Consider the following 22,345-nt stretch of genomic DNA (forward strand, 5'->3'; position numbering starts at 1 on the left):
TGGGGTAGCACAGGGATGAGTGTTTGGGCCCCAGCTATTCACAACATATATCAATGATTTGGATGAGGGAACCAAATGTAATATTTCCAAGTTTGCTGACGACGCAAAACTAGGTGGGATCGTGAGTTGTGAGGAGGATGCAAGAGGTTTCAAGGCGATTTAGACAAGGTGAGTGCGTGGGCAAATACATGGCAGATGCAGTATAATGTGGATAAATGTGAAGTTATCCGTCTCAGAAGGAAAAACAGAAAGGCAGAGTATTATTTAAATGGTGATAGATTGGGGAATGTTCCATGTAAGAGTTTAGTGTGCAAAATTAAAGCACATGGGATTGGTGGTAATATACTAGCATGGATTGAAAATTGATTAACAGACAGGAATCAGAGAGTAGGAATAAATGGGTCTTTTTCTGGGTGGCAGGCAGTGACTAGTGGGGTAGCGCAGGGATGAGTGTTTGGGCCCCAGCTATTCACAACATATATCAATGATTTGGATGAGGGAACCAAATGTAATATTTCCAAGTTTGCTGACGACGCAAAACTAGGTGGGATCGTGAGTTGTGAGGAGGATGCAAAGAGGTTTCAAGGCGATTTAGACAAGGTGAGTGCGTGGGCAAATACATGGCAGATGCAGTATAATGTGGATAAATGTGAAGTTATCCGTCTCAGAAGGAAAAACAGAAAGGCAGAGTATTATTTAAATGGTGATAGATTGGGGAATGTTGACGTACAAAGGGACCCGGGTGTCCTTGTACACCAATCATTGAAAGCAAATATGCAGGTGCAGCAAATGGTATGTTGGCCTTCATTGCAAGAGGATTTGAGTATAGGAGCAAGGATATCTTACTGCAGTTATACAGGGCCTTGGTGAGACCACATCTGGAGTATTGTGTGCAGTTTTGGTCTCATTACCTAAGGATATACTTGCCATAGAGGGAGTGCAGCAAAGGTTCACCAGACTGATCCCTGGGATGGCAGAACTGTCGTATGAGGAGAGATTGGGTCGACTCGGCCTGTATTCACTCGAGTTTACAAGAATGAGAGGGGATCTCATTGAAACATAAAATTCTGACAGGGCTAGACAGACTGGATGCAGGGAGGATGTTTCCCCTGCCTAAGATAGTGGATCAGCCATGATCATATTGAATGGCGGAGCAGGCTCAAAGGGCCAAATGGCCTACTCCTGTTTCCTAAGTTTCTATGCTCAGTCCAAATTAAATAGCCTGCTAACATCTATATTTATATTTTGCTGCATGTTAAAGACTTTTCCTTCACACCCTACTACCACCAACCCCCCACCAAAAAGAAAATCTTTTCTCCAATGCAAACAAGTATAATAGAGTATTACCATTTTGTTCCGTAAATCAGTACAGATACCAGCTTTAGAACAATGCTGTGCCTCAGAAAAGTAGGTTAGCTACAGCAAACATATGACGAGACAGAAATAAACAAATTACTTGGGATAAATACTCTCATGAACTAGAAATCCAAGCAAATTTAGTCAAATTGTTTACCCGTAACAAAGGTTTGTTCATTTCAGGGTCACAATCTTAGATTTGTTCAAAATATTGCAATGTTTTTGTTGTTTGGAAATAACCAATTTCTAGCCAAAGAAAAAGCTGATGAAAATGATAAGGGGACAATGATGCACTTCATTAAAAAGGGTTATTTAGTAGGCATGAATAATGAGGTTTCACCAGGAAGAGTTGGAAGCTGACCTGGATAGGGTCTTTTGTTAGGACCCAAGGTGGAAATTTAGTACTCCATATTTTTATTTAAAGTGAATAACCTGTAAGAGTGCTTAGAATTTCTTTAAAAACGAAAGAGAATTTGACTTGGCACCAGTTACCTCAAGAGTCTTAATAGATCCTACAAAAGTGTACTAATATTCTGTTCTTCCCTAACCCAGCTGAAATCTCTACTCATTGCAGAAAAATGTCATCTGCTCCATCCGTAGTCAAGATCAAGATGAGAATGGCTTTCACTGATTTATTTTATGAAGTATTGTCTACATTGGGAAAATAATTAAAACTACCTCACCACACCATGTCTCTGCCCATTTTTCAGTGCCGCTGATTTTCTGTAGCTAGGGTCCAGGGGTGTCCAATATATGGGTGAGTGTATCATAAACAGATGCAAATAATGGAAATACATCCTCCGACATATTTCACACCACAGTAACTCTGGATGGCAGGGATGCCTTTTTAAAAAAATACATTCAATAACCTATTAGTAGGATGTAGCTGGAGGCAATTGCTAAGACAGATTCCTCAAATTTAATCCCAGTGATGCATACTTGTTCCTGGTTCAGTAGGTGATAAACACAAAATTCAAAATTCTGAGTTAAAGAGATTGATTTTCAGCCAACAATACCATCTGAACAAAAGTTTTAGAGGCAGAGGTGGTATTTGGGGCTAGCTTTTTGGACTGATACAGAACAAAGTGCAGCAGCAGGAACTCACATGTTCCAGTGATCCCCAGAAGCCAAGACACCAAAACAATCAATGGGAAATGAACTCCACAGTGGACCATTCTGTAGACAGGAGGAGATACAAAACAATACAGCAACATATTTTATTATTTCTATATCTCGCTATGCAATTATCAATATTGTGGTAAATCAACTTGCAACTATAATGACACTATGCAGTTCCTGAATGTTACATGATGTGATCTTCAACAATTTAATGCATGCAATAAGTATGCTACATTTCCCCAGCTATTAATTTTTCTTCTCCCAAGTGGTTTCATTGCAAAATTACATACTGAACAATTTCCATCACATTCAATTGTATATTCAGTTGTAAAGGAATTTGATGTTCCAGTTTAATTGCCAAATATAATTTACTTGATGGCTCCAATAGTGGTATAAGGCTTTTGTTTTAAAAATCATGAATCAGTGCCTCCACCACAAGCAACATTGAACCAATTTATAATGTTCTGTCGTGCTTCAAGAATTGATTCTGACATAACACCGTAAGGTTAAATGTTGTCAATCTAATGATTTCAGGTCCACAGAGGAAGTTGTTTCATTAATAATTCATCACTATATTGACATCTGTGTTAATCGTCGAGAAGATACAGGCAGTACAAAACATGATACACAGCAAATAACTATTTTACAGTATGCTCAGATCATTTTTTTATTGGAAACATTACTGTGAAATCATACTTGACTAAGATGCAAATAATGTACAACTATTTCAAACAATGGATCTTTCAGGTTACTCATTAAGCAAATACTTTTATGCCAAATACATTAAGCTTTATTTAATCAGGATTTATTTTCCATGTTGCTAAATACACACCATAAAGAAATGCAGCATGTGGACATATGAAAAAACACCATTAATCATCAAAATATTACATGCTTAGTTCAATATATTCAGAAACACCACTTCTTTATACCCTAGGAATGACCAGCCAATGCAATTTAGCACAGACTGCAATAGCAGTATGACAATTCAGCTTCTGGTGGTGACAGTTGGTGGTTGTTCTGACTGAAGCTGTTTCCCAAGGTACTCCCTGAAAATAATGGGATAGGGATTACCATGTTTGTTTTTAAAGAACACCGTCTTTTATAATGCAACACCCTTTTCTATTGCATATAAAAATGTATTACACATTTCATGGTAAAAGTGTGCAACAGAAAACAAAATATAATTACACATATATATTCTATTTACACTTTCAATAGTAAATTTCAGTGCATATCATAGATTCTTTGATGGATAGATAGTGGAATTACATTCAGTTCAGGTCAGTGCTAGGTTTAACATAGTGATCCATTATATAGCAGTATCGAACAGTTCAACAGAGATCACATATCAAGATTGTGGTTAAAATTGATTTAATTTGGAAATGGTATAAAAACCTACTTTATAATCATGTTCACAATATTGTTATATTGCTGTATCACAACTTTCAGAAATTTCTCAAAGCGATTCACTCGGTCTACCATTTCCCTTACTACAACTCGGTGAAATGCCTTGACGGCCCCGATATTTACAGGGAGGGTGCGAGGGAGTGCCAAATTTAACGGCAGGACCTCTATCATTTTTTGGATCCGTTTCCTGCCCAGCTGGAAACTGATCCAGCTGGGCAGGAAACGGGGCTTTGGTGGGGGTGGGGGCGTCGGCTACGATAGTGAAAGGCTGCAATCGGCAGAAGGGAGGCCAAATGCTTCCTTGAGGGGCCAGGGGGAGCACACCTGCTCCTCCTGACCCATAAGGAGTGCTATAAAAAGAACTTACCTTCCAGAGCTGGCAGCTCCTGCCTCCATTTCGTTGCTGGGTTTCCAGAGCCTTGGGAATCCCGGCCGGCAGCAGTTATATTTAAATCAGGCTCCCAACTGCAGTCTCCAAGACAGGGCACTCGCAAGTCTCGCTACCTGCCACCAAAAAAATGGCGGCAGGCCTGTAGATGTCGGGTTTGCATCGCATTTCAAATGTTTAAACACCACCCCCCACCGCCCGTTGTGGTGGTGGTGGGGGGGGGGGGTTAATATCTAGGTCAATATGTTTTGACACATTAAAGGTGCTGCATAAATGCAAGTTGTTGTTGTTCACATACAATGCTGTACTCTGGGGTGGTGTGACTATGTAAGCAAATGTAACAGCTATTTTACACAAGATCCTACAAACAGCAATGAAATGAATGATCAGTTAATCTGTTTCATGTTATTTTGGTCAGGGGGACCAGGAGAACTCTTTTGAATAGCATCACAGGATCTTTTCTGTTCACCTGAACCGCTAGAATGGGAGAACAGGTCCTCAATTCAACATCACGTGAAAGATGGCACTTTTCAGTACTGCACTGGATAGTCAGCTTAGATTACATGCTCAAGTCGGAGGCTGAGGTTTGAACCCATAACTTTGACGCAGAGAAATGCGCTACTAACAAAGAAACTGAACACCAAAGAGCAGAGCAGTATTACAGAATGCAAGAGCCACACTTGATTAATAATTTAGCAAATAAAACCAGTGACAAAACAGACACAGGCAATTATAGACCCATTAGTCTTACTTCCATTCTGTGCAAAATTATGGAATTGACCTGAAGTAAACTTGATTATCTATACAGTAATAATCTAGTAAACAGCAGTCAAAATTGATTCAGAAGACAAAGATGTTGCCTGAAGAACCTTATTGACACATTTGAGGAAGTGATAATTTGCTTGGACTGTGGAAAGCCCCATGATATAGTGTGCTTAGACTTCCAAAAGGCATTTGACAAAGTTCCACATGAAAGGCTATTGGTTAAACCCAAAAGCTGTGGGGAGTCAGTGTAAAGCTTAGAATGGATTAAAAAAAAGGTTTAAGGGTAAAAACCAAGTACCTATTAGAAGAGTTATATTGGGGTGAGCAGAAGTACTGAGTGGGGTGCCCCAGAGTGCAGTGTTGGGTTCAGAAACTCAATGCAAAATGGTCAAATGGAGATGAAAATCATAGAATCATTCAAGAAATAACTGGATGTGGGGCCTAGTTTGTGGGATGGCCTTGAGAGGGCAGAGCCTCTGTCTGCCCCTACAAGGCCATCGACATAAGAAACAGGGAACTCCCACTCATGAGGATCTCAGTCAGGACCCAGCACTACATCACCAGAGATGCATCTGGTTTCACCAGACATACCTCCCCTGGCACCTGGCAGAAGTGCAGCCCACTTGAGAGTCCAGGGTCAGACCAGTACCTGGCCCCCAAATATCAGGGTCAGAAACTTAAATAAAAATTTATGACAAGAGGGTTGCATCCTTACCTTTCCAGGGGTGGAAGTGTGGGAAGACCTAGCACCCATGTCCCATCAAGTTTCGCCCAAAGTTTATGGCCCTTTTGGCATTGAGTATTGTAGAAGTACCTCCAAATTGCCAAAAGCTCTCTTTTCCTCTCCCTTTACTCAGCAAACTCTGGCAGGGTCAGCAGCGGACTTGAATCCAGCCTAACTGCCTGAGGAATTTCCAGGCCAATAAGTTTTGGTGTGAAGAAAAAAGCTTCCAAGATTTCTTTAACTATCTTGGTGAGATAATGCAAGAACAAAGTTATGGCTGCAATTTAGAATTAGCAATTGATTCAGGCAGAGAAAAAAGATATTTTCCTATTAGAAAAGCAACAGCAAAACATGCTATGAATAATGAAGAACAACGGAGATTATTCAGCAGTCACAGCTCTTATTATGTATAATTTAGGGAAAATAGTGTAGTTCATGAGATTACACTATGCAAAGTTCTTAAAGGGATATTGTTTTTTCACTCCCCCATTGGGTAATTAGGAGGATAACTGACAATGGGGAAAGACTGGTAAGCGGATGAAATAGTTATTAACATATATTTTAGTTGCAAATGAAGGATGCCAAATGTATTTGTACTTTTCCCATAGTATGTAATGTAACTCTAGTGGAAGGGGTACAATTATACCAAGTAATTCAATTACCCTAAACCTACCCATGGGAAATATTGTTCATGCTGCCAATTGTGTATTTTTTTTTGGGGGGGGGGGGCGAGGCGAATGGAATCTAATGTACAGTAAATAAAACACAGCTTTCTACAGTAATGCTGCCTGATGCAAATTGACTATCAATTAGGCATTCAATATAGCAAGCAATAAAATATGGATATTGAATTAAACAGTTAATTCACCACAGTAAGTTTCTGTAACTTTTTTCATCAACTGAAATGTCACCATGCAACTGAAAAGGAACACTAGACGTTCTCATTATCCTAGTTCAGTGGTAATAATTGAACTATTATGCTTTAGCCATGCAGAGAACATTTACAATACTGTCATCTAAATATTGTTGCATTCAATTAGTAAAATACTTCAGTCACTATTCTGTTACATCACTGGAAACAATTTACTGTAGAAAACCAAAAGTAGCATATATAACATGTTTTTGAAAGTAAACCCACTTACTGTTCATAGAATACACAGTACTTTATAAATTACTGAAGTTTTAAAAATGTTAGTTTCTTTTCTTTGGTGTTGCTTATGGGGAGTCAAGTGCAGTCTTCAGAGATCAAGTGGGGTTATAGTGTAGGAGACAACTGAACCACGGCTAAGGGAGGACTGATGATGGAGGCCAAATGTGAAGTTACAACAGGGTGGGAAGGAGGAGGGTAAATAATTACACACACTCATATACAGATATAAAAATAAACACAGTAATGGTGTTTAATTATCTTTAAACTGCAGAATCCTAGCAAGATATAAAATAACAAACAACAAATGACAATGAAATGATAACTACATGGTTCAAACAGCAAACAAGCAATTATAAATAGAAATAAGTTTAAAATATTTACCAAAAAAAACTGCTTCCACTGCCATGCAAAACAAAGTAGCTCTTGGATAAGGCAACTCCATAATAAATTCTAGTTCCAGTACAGATTCATTTTTGCAAAAGAAAACTGTGACAGACCCTTTGTTCATCTCTACGTCAAGTTATGAAGCATAATAATGATGCACAATAACTGTGTAAAGAGTTAATTGTTTCTAAAAATGTTCTGCTTAATGAAAACTCCAAACATCATGGTTGACTTATTTTGTGGTGTTATTTTGAAGAATTTTCTAAATTATAATTGCAAATCAAAAAGAGAATTCCTGTGACATTATCAGATATTAAAACATGTTCAGCCTGATTACTCTCAAGAAATATTGGACATTTACTCTTTGAAATGAATAATTGAACATTTTCATCTTTTTCTGTTAAAATGTACAATTTGATTCACTTCCACGTATAACAATCATTTGAGGCTGACGTGCTAAGATTCAAAATACACAGAAAGCAACCTTTTAAGACTTTATTTTAAACGTGATGGGCCAGATTTTGGTACAGCGGGGCGTTGCGTGGCAGGCCCTGTTAGATAGACTTGCACGTTTAGGTTTTAAAATTTTTTGCCCACAAAAATTGCTGAAAGTGCGAGCTGATAATGGCGCAGCGAGGGCAACGGGGCATCTGGGACCCTGGTGAACAACAAGACAAACAGTGTATCTCCTTAACCAATGTGATTTAAGGATTGAGAAATAAACAGAGGAAGGTCTGAGAAGGAGGGTGAATTAGAGTGGGGTAATTCAATGTTGAATCAGGTATAGAAAGAGAAATAAAGAGAGGGAAAGAAAGATTAGATTGTGAGACACAAAACAAGACAAAGGAAAACTAAGAAAAAAGTTACAAATAAAATTTTGACATCCTTAAAATCTCCTAAAACAATTCACAACATGAAGGAATAAGGCACCACATTTTTAATTGCTTACTCTGAGAAAGAGAGATTGATTGGCAGTCATTAACAATTATCACATCGTTAAGAGTACTTGCGCTGTTAATTACTAGACTTAACTATGTGGTGAGTTCAATGGGCAATTAACGTGCAAATGCAGCAACTTCATGAAAATCACGGGGAGGATAAGCATGAGATGCCGTTTTCGCAAAGCTAATGGCAGAGTGGTATAAATTGGCCAGAAACTTGTGGCGATTCTCAATTCACTGGGTATCTCTTCCTCACTACAAGTTGCTGACTGATTTGCGCATTAATAATGGCGTGCGTCGTTCAGACGCATTTATTTTTTTCAGCAAAATCTGGCCTGAAACAGTTACAACACGTTTAAGAGAAAATCTCCTCACAGAAACTAAATTTGATAATTCAGCAGTTTGGAGGTGATTTTCCAAAGGTCAAATATGAAGGATGTCTAGACATTCTCAATCTAGGCCTTACATTTACTAGTATAACCTCCAGATGGAGTATAACGTGTAGGAAGAACAAACAGAATATTTTTTAAATGGTGAGAAACTATTAAATGTTGGTGTTCAGAGGGATTTGGGTGTCCTTGTACACGAAACACAAAGTTAACATGCAGGTACAGCAAGCAATTAGGATGGCAAATAGTATGTTGGCCTTTATTGCAAGGGGGTTGGAATACAACAGTAAGGAAGTCTTGCTGCAATCACACAGGGCTTTGGTGAGACCACACCTGGAGTGCTGTGTACAGTTTTGGTCTCCTTACCTAAGGAAGGATATACTTGCCATTGAGGCAGTGCAACAAAGGTGCACTAGATTGATCCCTGGGATGATAGGGTTGTCCTATGAGGAAAGATTGAGTAGAATGGGCCTATGTTCTCTGGAGTTTAGAAGAATGAGAAGTGATCTCATTGAAACATATAAGATTCTAAGAGGGCTTGACAGGGTAGATGCTGAGAGGATGTTTCCCCTGGCTGGAGAGTCTAGAACTAGGGGACATAGTCTCAGGATAAGGGGTAGGACATTTAGGACTGAGATGTGGAGGAATTTCTTCACTCGGAGGGTCGAGAATCTTTGGAATTCTCTACCCCAGAGGGCTATGGATGCTCAGTTGTTGAGTATATTCAAGATTGAGATAGATAGATTTTTGGACTCTATGGGAATCAAGGGATATGGGGATCGGGTGGGAAAGTGAAGTTGAGGTAGAAGATCAGCCATGATCTTATTGAATGGCGGAGCAGGCTCGAGGGGCCATATGGCCTACTCGTGCTCCTATTTCTTATGTTCTTATCCAATGGCATCATGAATGGTTACAAGTAAGCAAGTGTGGATAATTTTAAACATGAGAATGGCCATAGGAATATGTTTACCTAGGATTTTTACAATGGAACAGGAAACGGACATTCTGATTTCAATAATATTCACTACTCCATCTCCTGTGGCTACCACACAGAGTTAAGACCAAATGTAGTATTCAGATGAGGAGGGCTTAGAGGGCAGGCAATAACTGGGCTCAGAAATAATCCAGTCCCTATTTTAAAGTGATACACAATTTTTATGTAATACTTTTGATTTTCTACACTTTATAGTTAAATAGCAAAACTTATAGTACTTTGATAAGCAGAGTTAATTGTAGCTTAGGAGTTTCAGTGCAGTACAGGCTGAGAAGCTAGGTGACACAAATCTGAGGGGCTGTAGTGCCACCATTGTCAGGAGGGTGTAATTACATAATGAAAAGTTTACATTAGCAGTTTCCAATATAAAAGTTGATGTAACAATTTATAATGGATAAAGTGGATTCAAAAGTGTGACAAAACCTTAACAATCAGGCTTTGTACACAGTGTACACAGATGCAAGATTTTTAATAATGTATTGATACACATAATCTCCTCCCTACTATACACACACTTCCATGCACCTCTCCCCACACACACACAAATTCCTCCCCTCTCTTAGCACACTCTCCCTACTCCTAACCCCTCCCACATGCATTTTCCCCCACTCTTTTCCCCCTCCCAAACACAATCTAACTCTTCTCCCCCACACAAAAGACTGTGCATGGTCTGTGGAAACAGCATGCTTGAACAACCAAATGGCCTTTTTCATTTCATACTTTACATTCTTAGAATCAACTACATAAGGTATTGCACAACTTGACTTAGGTGGTGCTCAATATAACATGGTCTAAAGGGATAGAAACAAAGTGAGCTTTTCAGAGTGAAGCAGATGGTGTCCATCAACTTTTAAGTGACTTGGCTAATATGTAGAGTTCATATCAATGCATAAAAAAATGAAGGCTGGTACAAAAAATTAGTTTCTGATCTGCATCACAGAAAGAATGGAAGATCACAAGGTAAGGTAGTTTCATGACAACCTTAGGGTGGTTGTTCTTTAATGAGCCTATAAATCCTGCCAAAAAAAGGGGAAAGATTTATGTTTTGAAGTTGTCCAAAATCTAAAAGTTGACAAAGCATGGAAAAATGCTTCATTTTTCCTGTTTTCTGCTCAGGCTTAGGGAGCTTTAACACTGAGGTCCAGCTGATCCTTTCATCAGACATTACAGTAGGTTCAGCTTGAAAAATATTACTGCTAGACATACTCTAATTATCCAAATCACAACTCTCATAGGAGGCACATTTCTTCAAAGGTAGCTCCATTTTGCTGCTTTTTGTAGGCTAAGCTGCACAATGGGAAGCTTCTATATTGAAGGCTGGACCAAAAGTGCAACAAAAGCGGAAAAAAAGCAAAATCCAACAACACCTGATAGTAACAATCCTCCTTTTTCCATATCAAATTAGAGGGAAGGTAGCAAACTGGATTAAAAATTGGTTGGAAGGGAGAAAACAATAGGAGTTAAAGACAATTCTTCCAGAGTGGTTGGAAGTAGACAGTGGTGCCTCACAGGAATCAGTTCTGGGGCCACTTCTGTTCACTGTATACATCAATGATTTGGAAATAGACCTAGAGAGAACTGTGTTGAAATTTACAGATGATATTAAAATAGGAGGTATAATTAATTCTTTAGAAGACCAAAGGAAGCTGCAAAGATATAAAGACAAGATTGGGGAATAGGCTAAAAAATGTCAGATGTAATTCAATAAGGTGTGAGGTAATTTTTTTTTAAACCAAAATATATCAACAGCAGTAATCATACCCTGAATGAAAGTAGGCTCGTGGGTACAGGTTCAGAGGACATTGAAGACAGCACCTCAGATTGCAAAGACCATAAAATTGTTTTTTTTTGCATCAGAACAATGCAGATTACAGGGCAATATAATAGAAGTGTTTAAAATTATGAAAGGTTGGGGCAAGGTAGAGAGAAGCAGGCTATTTCCAGTAGTTGAGGGGTGAAGAATGAAGGGCCATAGATACAAGATTAATTGTAAGATATTTAGAACAGAGGACAGGAGAAACTTCTTGACACAAGAAAATACCGAGGCTGTGGAATTCACTTCCAGTGATTGAGGTGGAAACTATGTCAATGTTCAAGGTTAGATTGGATAGGTAGATGAAGGAAAAGGAGTTGAATGAATGAGAATTTTAAAACTGAGGCATTGCCGGACTGGGAGCCAATGTAAGTCAGCGAGTACAGGGATGATGGGAGAACGGGACTTAGTGAGAGTTAGAATACAGGCAGCAGAGCTTTGGATCAGCTCAAGTTTATGGAGGGTGAAAGGTGGGAGGCCGGCCAGGACAGCATTGGAATAGTCCAGTCTGAAGGTAACAAAAGGCATGAATGAGGGCTTCAGCAGCAGATTAGCTGAGGCAGAGGTGGAGACAGGCAATATTATGGAGGTGGAAGTAGGCGTTCTTGGTGATGGAGCGAGTATGTGGTCAGAAGCTCATCTCAGGGTCAAATAGGATGCCAAGGTTGCGAACGGTCTGGTTCAGCCTCAGACAGTGGCCAGGGAGAAGGATGGAGTCGGTGGCTAGGGAACAGAGTTTGTGGCGGGGGCCAAAGACAATGGCTTTGGTCTTTCCAATATTTAGCTGGAGTAAATTTTTGCTTATCCAGTACTGGATGTCGGACTAGCAACGTGACAAATGAGACAGTGGAGGGGTCGTGGGAGGTGGTTGTGAGCTAGAGCTGAGTCTCATTAACGAACATATGGAATCTTACATTGTGTTTTCGGATGATGTCGTCGAGGGGCAGCATGTAGATGAGAAATAGGAGGGGGCCAAGGATTGATCCTTGGGGGACTCCAGAGGTAATGGTGCGGGAGCAGGAAGAGAAGCCATTGCAGGTGATTCTCTTCATTTAAATGAAGGCATTAAAAGTCAGAAAAGACAATTCAAAGGATAAATTTTCTCTCATTATTGCGAAGCAATATTTTTCAATTTTATATTTTGTTTAAAACCTTATTTGGGTCATCAGAAATTTAAGATAATTAGAAAACGATGGCAGATTTTGAGTGACTTATGGGGAAAAGATAGTTATGAGCACCTTGCAGAACCCCGGATTGTGACATGAATCTTTCATCACAGCACTACCTAGTGCCATCATAATGTGGAGATGCCGGTGATGGACTGGGGGTGACAATTGTAAACAATTTTACAACACCAAGTTATAGTCCAGCAATTTTATTTTAAATTCACAAGCTTTCGGAGGCTTCCTCCTTCGTCAGGTAAATGTTCAGGAGCTCCTTGAAGCCTACGCATTTATACATCACAGAACAATACATGGTGTTTACAGACTGCCCCTGCAACTGCCCGTTGCCAAGGCAATCACCGTGTTCAGACAGAGAGGTGTCACCTGCAGAACCCTTTCTCTGCCTTCCGGATGTTTCTGCCTCTCTCTGTTTTTTTTTTCCCTGTTTGTTTTTTTGTTGAATGTGTATTCGGGGGTTCTGCAGGTGACACCTCTCTGTCTGAACACGGTGATTGCCTTGGCAACGGGCAGTTGCAGGGGCAGTCTGTAAACACCATGTATTGTTCTGTGATGTATAAATGCGTAGGCTTCAAGGAGCTCCTGAACATTTACCTGACGAAGGAGGAAGCCTCCGAAAGCTTGTGAATTTAAAATAAAATTGCTGGACTATAACTTGGTGTTGTAAAATTGTTTACTAGTGCCATCATAGACAAGGGACACTTTAATATGGGATTTTCTGCAGGAAATGTCAACACAGGTCTTTCTGTTGGAGCACACAACATATGTACCAAATTTAATATCATATACTATATATATGTAGTACATACCAGTTGTGCACCATCAGTTTCTGAACTGCCAAAAGAGCATTGTAGCGCACTTGCTGATCTTCATGATGCATATGGTTCATTACAAGCTGTTTGCCTCCAAGCTGTTCAATTACACTGAAAATAAAGTCACAATCATGAATATTAACTCATGATTTATTTTTGAAAGATTTTAGAAAATAAATGTTTTAAATACTCGTTATTTGAATGTCAATACTATTAAGAGTTTGGGGATAGGTACACACTCAAAATTGACAAGGATACTTTGTACTTTGTATCGGAAAGAAGAACGAATTAACCTGTGTTTATATAGCACCTTTCATTTTCTCAAAGTCCAAAGCACTTGTAACCAATGAATTACTTTTGCAGTGTAGTCACTGTTTGTTGGCCAGGGCACAGATTTCTTTGAAAAAGTGCCACATGACTCTTAACAGGCAGACAGGGTTTTGGTTTAATGTCTCATTCGAAAGACAACACCTCCAATAATGCAACACCACCTCAATACTATATGAAGTGTCAGCCGCCATTTAGGTGTTCAAGTTCTGGATGGGGCTTGAATTCATAACCTCTCTCAGAAGTGAGAGTTCTACTAGTGAGGCAAGTTGACATTGGAGTGCAGAAGACAATTGAGTCAAAGCACTGCACTTTAAGAAATCTCAAATCAATATGATTTACATTTATGGGATCTTCCTTCTACAAATCCACTCATGAAGAAGCTTAGATTCATTTTTGTGTGAAGTCGCAAATAAATTATACAAGTCTGTCACAGTCGAATAAGCATCACATTTAAACAAATTCAAATGTAGCATTCTATTTATACAATATATGCATATAATTTTCCCTTGAAAGTTCAGCAGCTTTATCCAATGAGCAGCTGAACCATTCAAACCAGGATGATCCAAAGTTTCAGTCCTGGTCAGTATTAAGTGTGGTAGGGCCATTACAATTAGCTTCAACATCCCTAGATTAAGGAGGAGCAACAACAAAAGTTAGAGTTCTCATTACCAAACATGGACAAAAGAGCTGAATTCCAGAGGTGAGGCGAAAGTGACTGCTCTTGACATCAAGGCAGCATTTGACAGAGTGTGACACCAAGGAGCCCTAGTAAAATTGAAGTCAACGGGAATCAGGGGGGAAACTCTCCAGTGGCTGGAGTCATACCTAGCACAAAGTAAGATGGTAGTAGTTGTTGGAGGCCAATCATCTCAGCCCCAGGACATTGCTGCAGGAGTTCCTCAGGGCAGTGTCCGAGGCCCAACCATCTTCAGCTGTTTCATCAATGACCTTCCCTCCATCATAAGGTCAGAAATGGGGATGTTCGCTGATGATTGCAGTGTTCAGTTCCATTCGCAACCCCTCAAATAATGAAGCAGTCCGAGCCCGCACGCAGCAAGACCAGGACAACATCCAGGCTTGGGCTCATAAGTGGCAAGTAACATTCGTGCCAGATAGGTGCCAGGCAATGACCATCTCCAACAAGAGAGAGTCTAAGCGCCTCCCCTTGACATTCAATGGCATTACCATCGCCAAATCCCCCAACATCAACATCCTGGGGGTCACCATTGACCAGAAACTTAACTGGACCAGCCATATAAATACTGTGGCTACGAGAGCAGGTCAGAGGCTGGGTATTCTGCGGCGAGTGACTCACCTCCTGACTCCCCAAAGCCTTTCCACCATCTACAAGGCACAAGTCAGGAGTGTGATGGAATACTCTCCACTTGCTTGGATGAGTGCAGCTCCAACATCACTCAAGAAGCTCGACACAATCCAAGATAAAGCAGCCCGCTTGATGGGCACCCCATCCACCACCCTAAACATTCACTCCCTTCACAGTGGCTGCAGTGTGTACCATCCACAAGATGCACTGCAGCAACTCGCCAAGGCTTCTTCGACAGCACCTCCCAAACCCACGACCTCTACCACCTAGAAGGATAAGAGCAGCAGGTACATGGGAACACCACCACCTGCACGTTCCCCTCCAAGTCACACACCATCCTGACTTGGAAATATATCGCCGTTCCTTCATCGTCACTGGGTCAAAATCCTGGAACTCCCTTCCTAACAGCACTGTAGGAGAACCATCACCACACGGACTGCAGCAGTTCAAGAAGGCGGCTCACCACCACCTTCTCATGGGCAATTAGGGATGGGCAATAAATGCCGGCCTCGCCAGTGACGCCCACATCCCATGAACGAATAAAAAAAAAGTTTCACTGCTTGATCTAGCGGCCCCTATTAAATGTACCTACATGGATTCCGGAGCATGACTCTGATGTCCCCTGTGGTTCAAGAATATGGTGACCTCATTGCCAAAAATCCAACATGAGCAAGCAGCAAGGTACAGTATCCAGCAAATGTTTTTGCAGAAAGGAGGGAAGTGGGAGGGCAGGGGGTATGAAAAAAGTAGCAAAAAAAAAATTGAAAGGAAGCAGGATTTTGAGTGTATACTCAAAAACTGGACCTATTTTTGGACAATATATAGTCTACATAGCACCACAAAATACTTAGTACATTTATGGTTAATTAAGAACACCAATTACTGTTCAGTTACCAACAGAGAGAGCTATACACTAAAGAGATCTGTGCACCAAAATGTAGCCAAGAATATTTGGCAGCCGGTTTTCAGTTGGCAATGACTGTGTCTCTACTTGTGTTTAATAATAAGGATTTACTTGTCTTGCACCTGATATCTTGTGCTCCATGATCTTGGGATACTGCAGTGTGTACAGATGTAATGAGTTACAGGTGAGGCAACCACAATGTGGAATGCATGAGGAAGATACACTAAAGAACAAGTCCCAGACATGCTCAGTCACGCTCACAACTAAACATGAAATGGTTAATGTGGCACAGGAAAACACGGATGCATACTGCATAACTATCAATTTGAAAATTTTTACCCAAGACTCTGACACATGTCCTAGAGAGAAGCCAACCTGTTGCAGGCAGATTAATGAAACAACCAGAATAGTGTTAAGCACACTGGTACCTATCAAGGGAATCAAAGTTAATGTAGCAAAAGATATAGGATTGCAGATCCCTAAATTCAGAGCTAATTACTGAGATAACATTGAAGTTGAAATAGTTGATGGTTAGGAAGTAAGTACACTTATTCAAAATTGTCCATGAGATGCAAAGCGGTCGAGCGCTGGAGAAGCTTTTAAGTCCAAGGGATGATTTGGGGAGCATAGGGATTTAAAGCATTACTGGTTATCCAATTAATTATAATTTGTGTTGTATCTCCTCCTACTTGCTATGTGTACCAAATATTTAAATCTTTGTACAAGAACACCCTGACAGGATGTAGGTGGCGTAGTGGAAACAGTGTCAGGATTATTTGGCAAGGGTATGTCAATCTGGAACAAGGCAGACACGGAAACAATAAAAGGGTATATGCACCACTTTGAGAATGAAATGGATGATGATATCGTAAAGTTAACATTAAAACGAATCAGTCGATTAGCACAGGAGGAAAGATTTACAGTATACAACATACATAACCTAGCCAAACTGTTTAATGAAACACAAACTAAAGCACATGTACCTTGTTCTCATAAGGAATGCCATGCATACAGTCAGTCGATGACTGTATGAGCTGCTCCATGAGGGAGATTACGCTCTCCTGATTAAACCTAAATTTAAAGTCTTGTTCTCTAGGCACTTTTCATTAAAATTTTGCAGATTATTATTTGCTGTTTACTCTGCACGCTTGATGAATAAATAGTTCTGAAGACTGTATTAAAAAGGTACGAGGTTATGTGCAAGGATACCAGGCCTAGAAATTCAATAGTACCACGCCCGTTTTTCAGGCACCTAAGCTTCCAATATGGCACAGAGGAAGCACATTCATTACAAGAGGAAAGTGCACTGCCCGCTATATTAGTACAACCAAAAAAAAAGGGGTCCAGATCCCACGCCTGAATAAGGCGTTAGCCCCTTTGCAGCCTAATTCCTGTTTCAGGCCTCCTGTGCAAAATTGGGTTGCCCTGAATGCAGCTGGCATCGGGCTGGCTGCGTTCAAGAAAACCAGGTGCACATGTGACCTAATCGGCGGTCCTTAAAGGGACCGTTGAAGGCTGCCACCAAAAAGATAAGTTTGTAAAAAAGTACTTACCTTAATGTGGAGCCGGGAGGAATAGTAGTACTCCTCTTGACCCCACATTAAAATCACGGGCCGCTGCCGACAACCACCTCGCCCCCCAACTCCTGACCACTGCCTCGACCCCCCTCCCCCCAAATCCCAATCGTACCCTGTCGGCCCTATTCTCCCAATCGCCTCCCCCTTTAAGCACTTATCTGAGGCCCATTGCCAGCAGCCTTAAATTCAAAGCCTTCTCACCCATGAACTGCCTGAGGATACCCAGCAGGTGTCTGCAGCTCGCTGGTCTCATTTAATTGAGGCCTGAGGCCCAATATCGGGTGCGCCTTGGGCCTACCCGTTCAGACGTGAGGATTGCTCGTCCTGTTTGTGTCGGCCTGCCAATGAGCTTTAATTGTAACAGCTGTCTTGGGAGTGCTTGATGCTAGCACTGAGTACTCAAGCGGGAAAAAGTTTTCAACCCTATAGCATTGACATGTCCTTACCCTAATCATTACAGAAAATAGGTCAAAACTAACATTTAAATGCAGTGCAAGAAGGAATTTTCAAAGCCAAACACAGAAAAGGTAATTGATTGCATTGATAATTTAGGAAATCAACAACAAATACTTAAATTCCCAAAGTGCATTCCATGTACAGAGAAATGTCAATCCTTTACAGGGCGGTGGATAACGAGTTGACACAGTTTTTATCATGGTATAGGATCATAGAATAGTTGTCTGCCGCTTCTCTGTACATGGGATGCACTATAGGAATGTAGATATTTGTTGTTATTTCCTATATTATCAATGCAATAAATTACCTTTTCATGATAAGTATCCAAAGCAATTATGATTTGGAATTATTTTTTCTGAAAATTGTATTTACTGATAAGATCTTACCGCTTTCCCCGAGGGTAATGACGCACATATTCACCAATATCATGTGCAGCCACAGCCAGCACTTGAGGGTCATCAGAGACTTCCAAAAGCCTTGTCAGAATCCTTCACAAGAGAAATTAAAATGCAAAATAATGGGATTTGCCACGTATTTCTTTCACAATGCAATCATCAAGAATTTAATTGCTTAAATCCTTCTTAATTCAATTCTAATTTTTTAAATAATATAGTTTTAAGGAAAATTCTAGCATTGATATTTGGTAGCAACAAGTGATAAATAATATTATCTAAAGTAATCCAGCAAGGGAGAGAAGCTGTTGGGTAGTATCTTGAAAACAATATCAGGGAGCCAAAGGTTTATAATCTACTTTACTTTCTTCATGCTTATGCATTACTCTCAAGTATTCCTACAGTCTGCTATCCTCAAATGAATAATCTAACTGCCAAGCGCAATTAACTTAATCTACATTAATTTTTTAAAAATGTCAATGATTATAATACAATGCAAATGGATGACAAAATCCCATATATACAACATATTTAAAATACCACTGGGATCTACCAATTTGAGTAGGCAGAAGTTAAAGGCAGTTAGGTATTAACTAGGCTTGAAGGTCAATGTATCTGAATAGAGCAAATACAAATATTGAAATTAAACTTACTTCAGCAATTCATAGTTTTTTTCATTCAACCTTGCAGCATTTTCTCGCCAGAATTTTTCTGATTTGTGGACAGGGCTCCATTCCAGACGTCCTGACTTCAGTTCTGAACTATATTCATCAAAAGAACTGAAAGTGGTGGTAGGGGAGGAGGAAAAATAATCATTGATGCATGCATATAAAGCAACGGATGCTCTCAATGAATTTTCAGGAACAAAAATGTACGTGTATAGGAATTGTAAACAATTTTACAACACCAAGGTATAGTCCAACGATTTTATTTTTAATCCCACAAGCTTTCGGGGGCTTTCCCCTTCCTCAGGCGGTGTGGAAATGAAATGACAATTTCGAATCCTTCGCATTTTAAGATCACATAACAAAGCCTGGTGATTACTGCCCGTTGCCAAGGCAATCACAGTGAGCAGACAGAAAGGTGTCATCTAAAAGGCTACTGAATATACAACCCCCCAAAAAAAAAGAGAGACAGAACGAAGACGCTGAAAGACGCCCTAGTAAGAACGGGATATGATGCTCGACTCATCGATCGACAGTTCCGACGGGCCACAGCGAAAAATCGCGTAGACCTCCTCAGAAGACTAACACGGGACGCAACCAACAGAGTACCCTTCGTCGTCCAGTACTTCCCCAGAGCGGAGAAACTACGCCATGTTCTCCGCAGCCTTCAACATGTCATCAATGATGACGAACACCTCACTATGGCCATCCCCACACCTCCACTACTCGCCTTTAAACAGCCACCCAACCTCAAACAAACCATAGTTCGCAGCAAATTACCCAGCTTTCAGGAGAACAGCGTCCACGACACCACACAACCCTGCCACGGTAACCTCTGCAAGACATGCCAGATCATCGACACAGATACCACCATCACACAAGAGGACACCACCCACCAGGTGCACGGTTCATACTCCTGTGACTCGGCCAACGTTGTCTACCTCATACGTTGCAGGAAAGGATGCCCCAGAGCATGGTACATTGGCGAGACCATGCAGACGCTGCGACAACGGATGAACGGACACCGCACAACAATCGCCAAACAGGAGGGTTCTCTCCCTGTCGGGGAACACTTCAGCAGTCAAGGACATTCAGCCACCGACCTTCGGGTAAACATACTCCAAGGCGGCCTTCGAGACACACGACAACGCAAAATCGTCGAGCAGAAATTAATAGCCAAGTTCCGCACCCATGAGGACGGCCTCAACCGGGATCTTGGGTTCATGTCACACTACACGTAACCCCACCAGCGAACAAATGTTATCTGTTTTTAATATAACGGGTCATTGACTTTCTTCGTTCTGTCTCTCTCTTTTTTTTTGGGGGGTTGTATATTAAGTGGCCTTTTAGATGACACCTTTCTGTCTGCTCACTGTGATTGCCTTGGCAACGGGCAGTAATCACCAGGCTTTGTTATGTGATCTTAAAATGCGAAGGATTCGAAATTGTCATTTCATTTCCACACCGCCTGAGGAAGGGGAAAGCCCCCGAAAGCTTGTGGGATTAAAAATAAAATCGTTGGACTATAACTTGGTGTTGTAAAATTGTTTACAATTGTTAACCCCAGTCCATCACCGGCATCTCCACATCGTGTATAGGAAGGTGAATCTGTGACAATCACGCCTTTACAAAAGCTTATTGTATTTTGTTTTATATAAAAGGATTCACATGCATAATTGAAAATCTGGGAAAACATCCACTGAATATGATCTCATGCTATGAACATTTTAACTCAGTGGCCCAGATTTTGCTGTCAAAATAACTGAGGATAATGGCACTCGCCGTTATTTATGCACAAATGGTACAGCAACTTCAGGCAAGGGGCAGATGCGCAGTTAAACATGGATATCCAAAAGTTGCTGTCAGAGAAGCGCTGCTCCACCATTAGCTTCATGAAATGCTTCACCATTGACATGCATTGAATAGTGTGAAGATATTGTATTTGCACAGTAGATATGAACTAAGCTTATCACACAAAGTTAAGTCTTGTCCATTCTAGTCTAAGTACCCTTTTAATGACATAAGTGTTAATGACTACCAATTAACCACTCTGGGCACTGAAAATTAACTATTACAAGTGTGGAGTCTCATTCCTTCAGGTTTTAATTGTTTGAGATTTTAAAAATGCAAAATTTTAAGTTTAATTTTTTTTTAAAAACTTTTCCTTTCTGTCTCTTCTTTCTCTCTCTCAATCCAATCTTTCTTTTGCTCTCTTTATTTCTCTTTCTGTATCTGATTTGTCAGTGAATTCACCCACTCTAATTTACACTTCTCAGTTCTTGCGTGTTTATTTCACAATCCTTCAATCTGATTGGTTAAGGAGATACACAGTTGCTTGTCCTGTTCACTCAGGTCCCAGATGCCTTTTCCCTCACTGCGATGTTATCAGTAAGCACTTTCAGCAACTTGCCATGTAAAAAATGTTTAAACCTGAATGCGCAAGGGCAAGTCTAAGTAACGGCAGACGCCATTAGATGCCCTGCAAGAAAATATGAGCCATTACATTTTACTTCCCTACCATCTGAGACTGACAGAATGATTTATCTCCTTGACTAACATTCAAACAAGATTGTCCAAAAACTGAACAAATGTTGGACAATGGAGTCTGGGTATGTTTACGACAATAGGATGCTGCCACAGACTGGTTTGCATTGCATCCCAGGTCTATGTCGCACCTCCCTTAAAATTTGGAATAAGGTTGCATCTCAGAACTTGATGGAGCCAATGTTCCTGCAATATGTACTTGAGGAATGCTTATTTCCTGGGCATAAAGCACAGGAAATAGGAGTGCAGTGCGGTGCTCAAACTCCCATAAAATTTAATGCAGTACTTTCAAAGTTGTGCACGTCAAACCTCTTCCTGATGACATTAGGGGGTGGAACCATGACAGGCTATTTAGGCAGTTTCACTAAATCTGCGAAACTGCGAGGAAACTAAGACTAATTTTTTTGAAAATCTTAAGTATTTCCATATTAAATATGACAAGTTAACAGAGTCATAAGATAGTTATAGCACAGAAGGCGGCCACTGAGTCCGTGCCGGCTCTCTGCAAGAGCAATCTAGCTAGTCCCACTCCCCTGCTCTTTCCCCATGGTCCTTCAAATTTTTTCCCTTCAAGTACTTATCCAATTCTGTTTTGAAAGCCACGATTGGATTTGCCTCCACCACCCCCTCAGGCAGTGCATTCCAGACCATAACCACTCTCTACGTAAAAAAGTTTTTCCTCATGTTGCCTTTGGTTCTTTTACCAGTCAGCTTTAAATCTATGTCC

At 40.5% G+C, this 22,345-nt stretch overlaps 1 protein-coding gene across 2 annotated transcripts in view; it reads right to left on the reverse strand.

Moving 5' to 3' along the window:
• Positions 1-2,559: 2,559 nt before the first annotated feature.
• Positions 2,560-22,345, reverse strand: part of atp6v1h (ATPase H+ transporting V1 subunit H) — a 113,863-nt gene continuing 94,077 nt past the window's right edge. For both annotated transcript variants that reach the window (XM_067979974.1, XM_067979980.1), the window contains exons 11-14: positions 19,063-19,188; positions 18,404-18,505; positions 13,424-13,537; positions 2,560-3,524 (exon numbers count right to left, since the gene is read on the reverse strand). In XM_067979974.1, the coding sequence (XP_067836075.1) occupies positions 3,464-3,524; positions 13,424-13,537; positions 18,404-18,505; positions 19,063-19,188 (403 nt within the window). In that variant the 3' untranslated portion in view covers positions 2,560-3,463. The remainder of the gene's footprint in view (positions 3,525-13,423; positions 13,538-18,403; positions 18,506-19,062; positions 19,189-22,345) is intronic.

This window comes from Heptranchias perlo, chromosome 3 (assembly GCF_035084215.1).
Source record: "Heptranchias perlo isolate sHepPer1 chromosome 3, sHepPer1.hap1, whole genome shotgun sequence".
Classification (NCBI taxonomy): Eukaryota; Metazoa; Chordata; class Chondrichthyes; order Hexanchiformes; family Hexanchidae; genus Heptranchias; species Heptranchias perlo.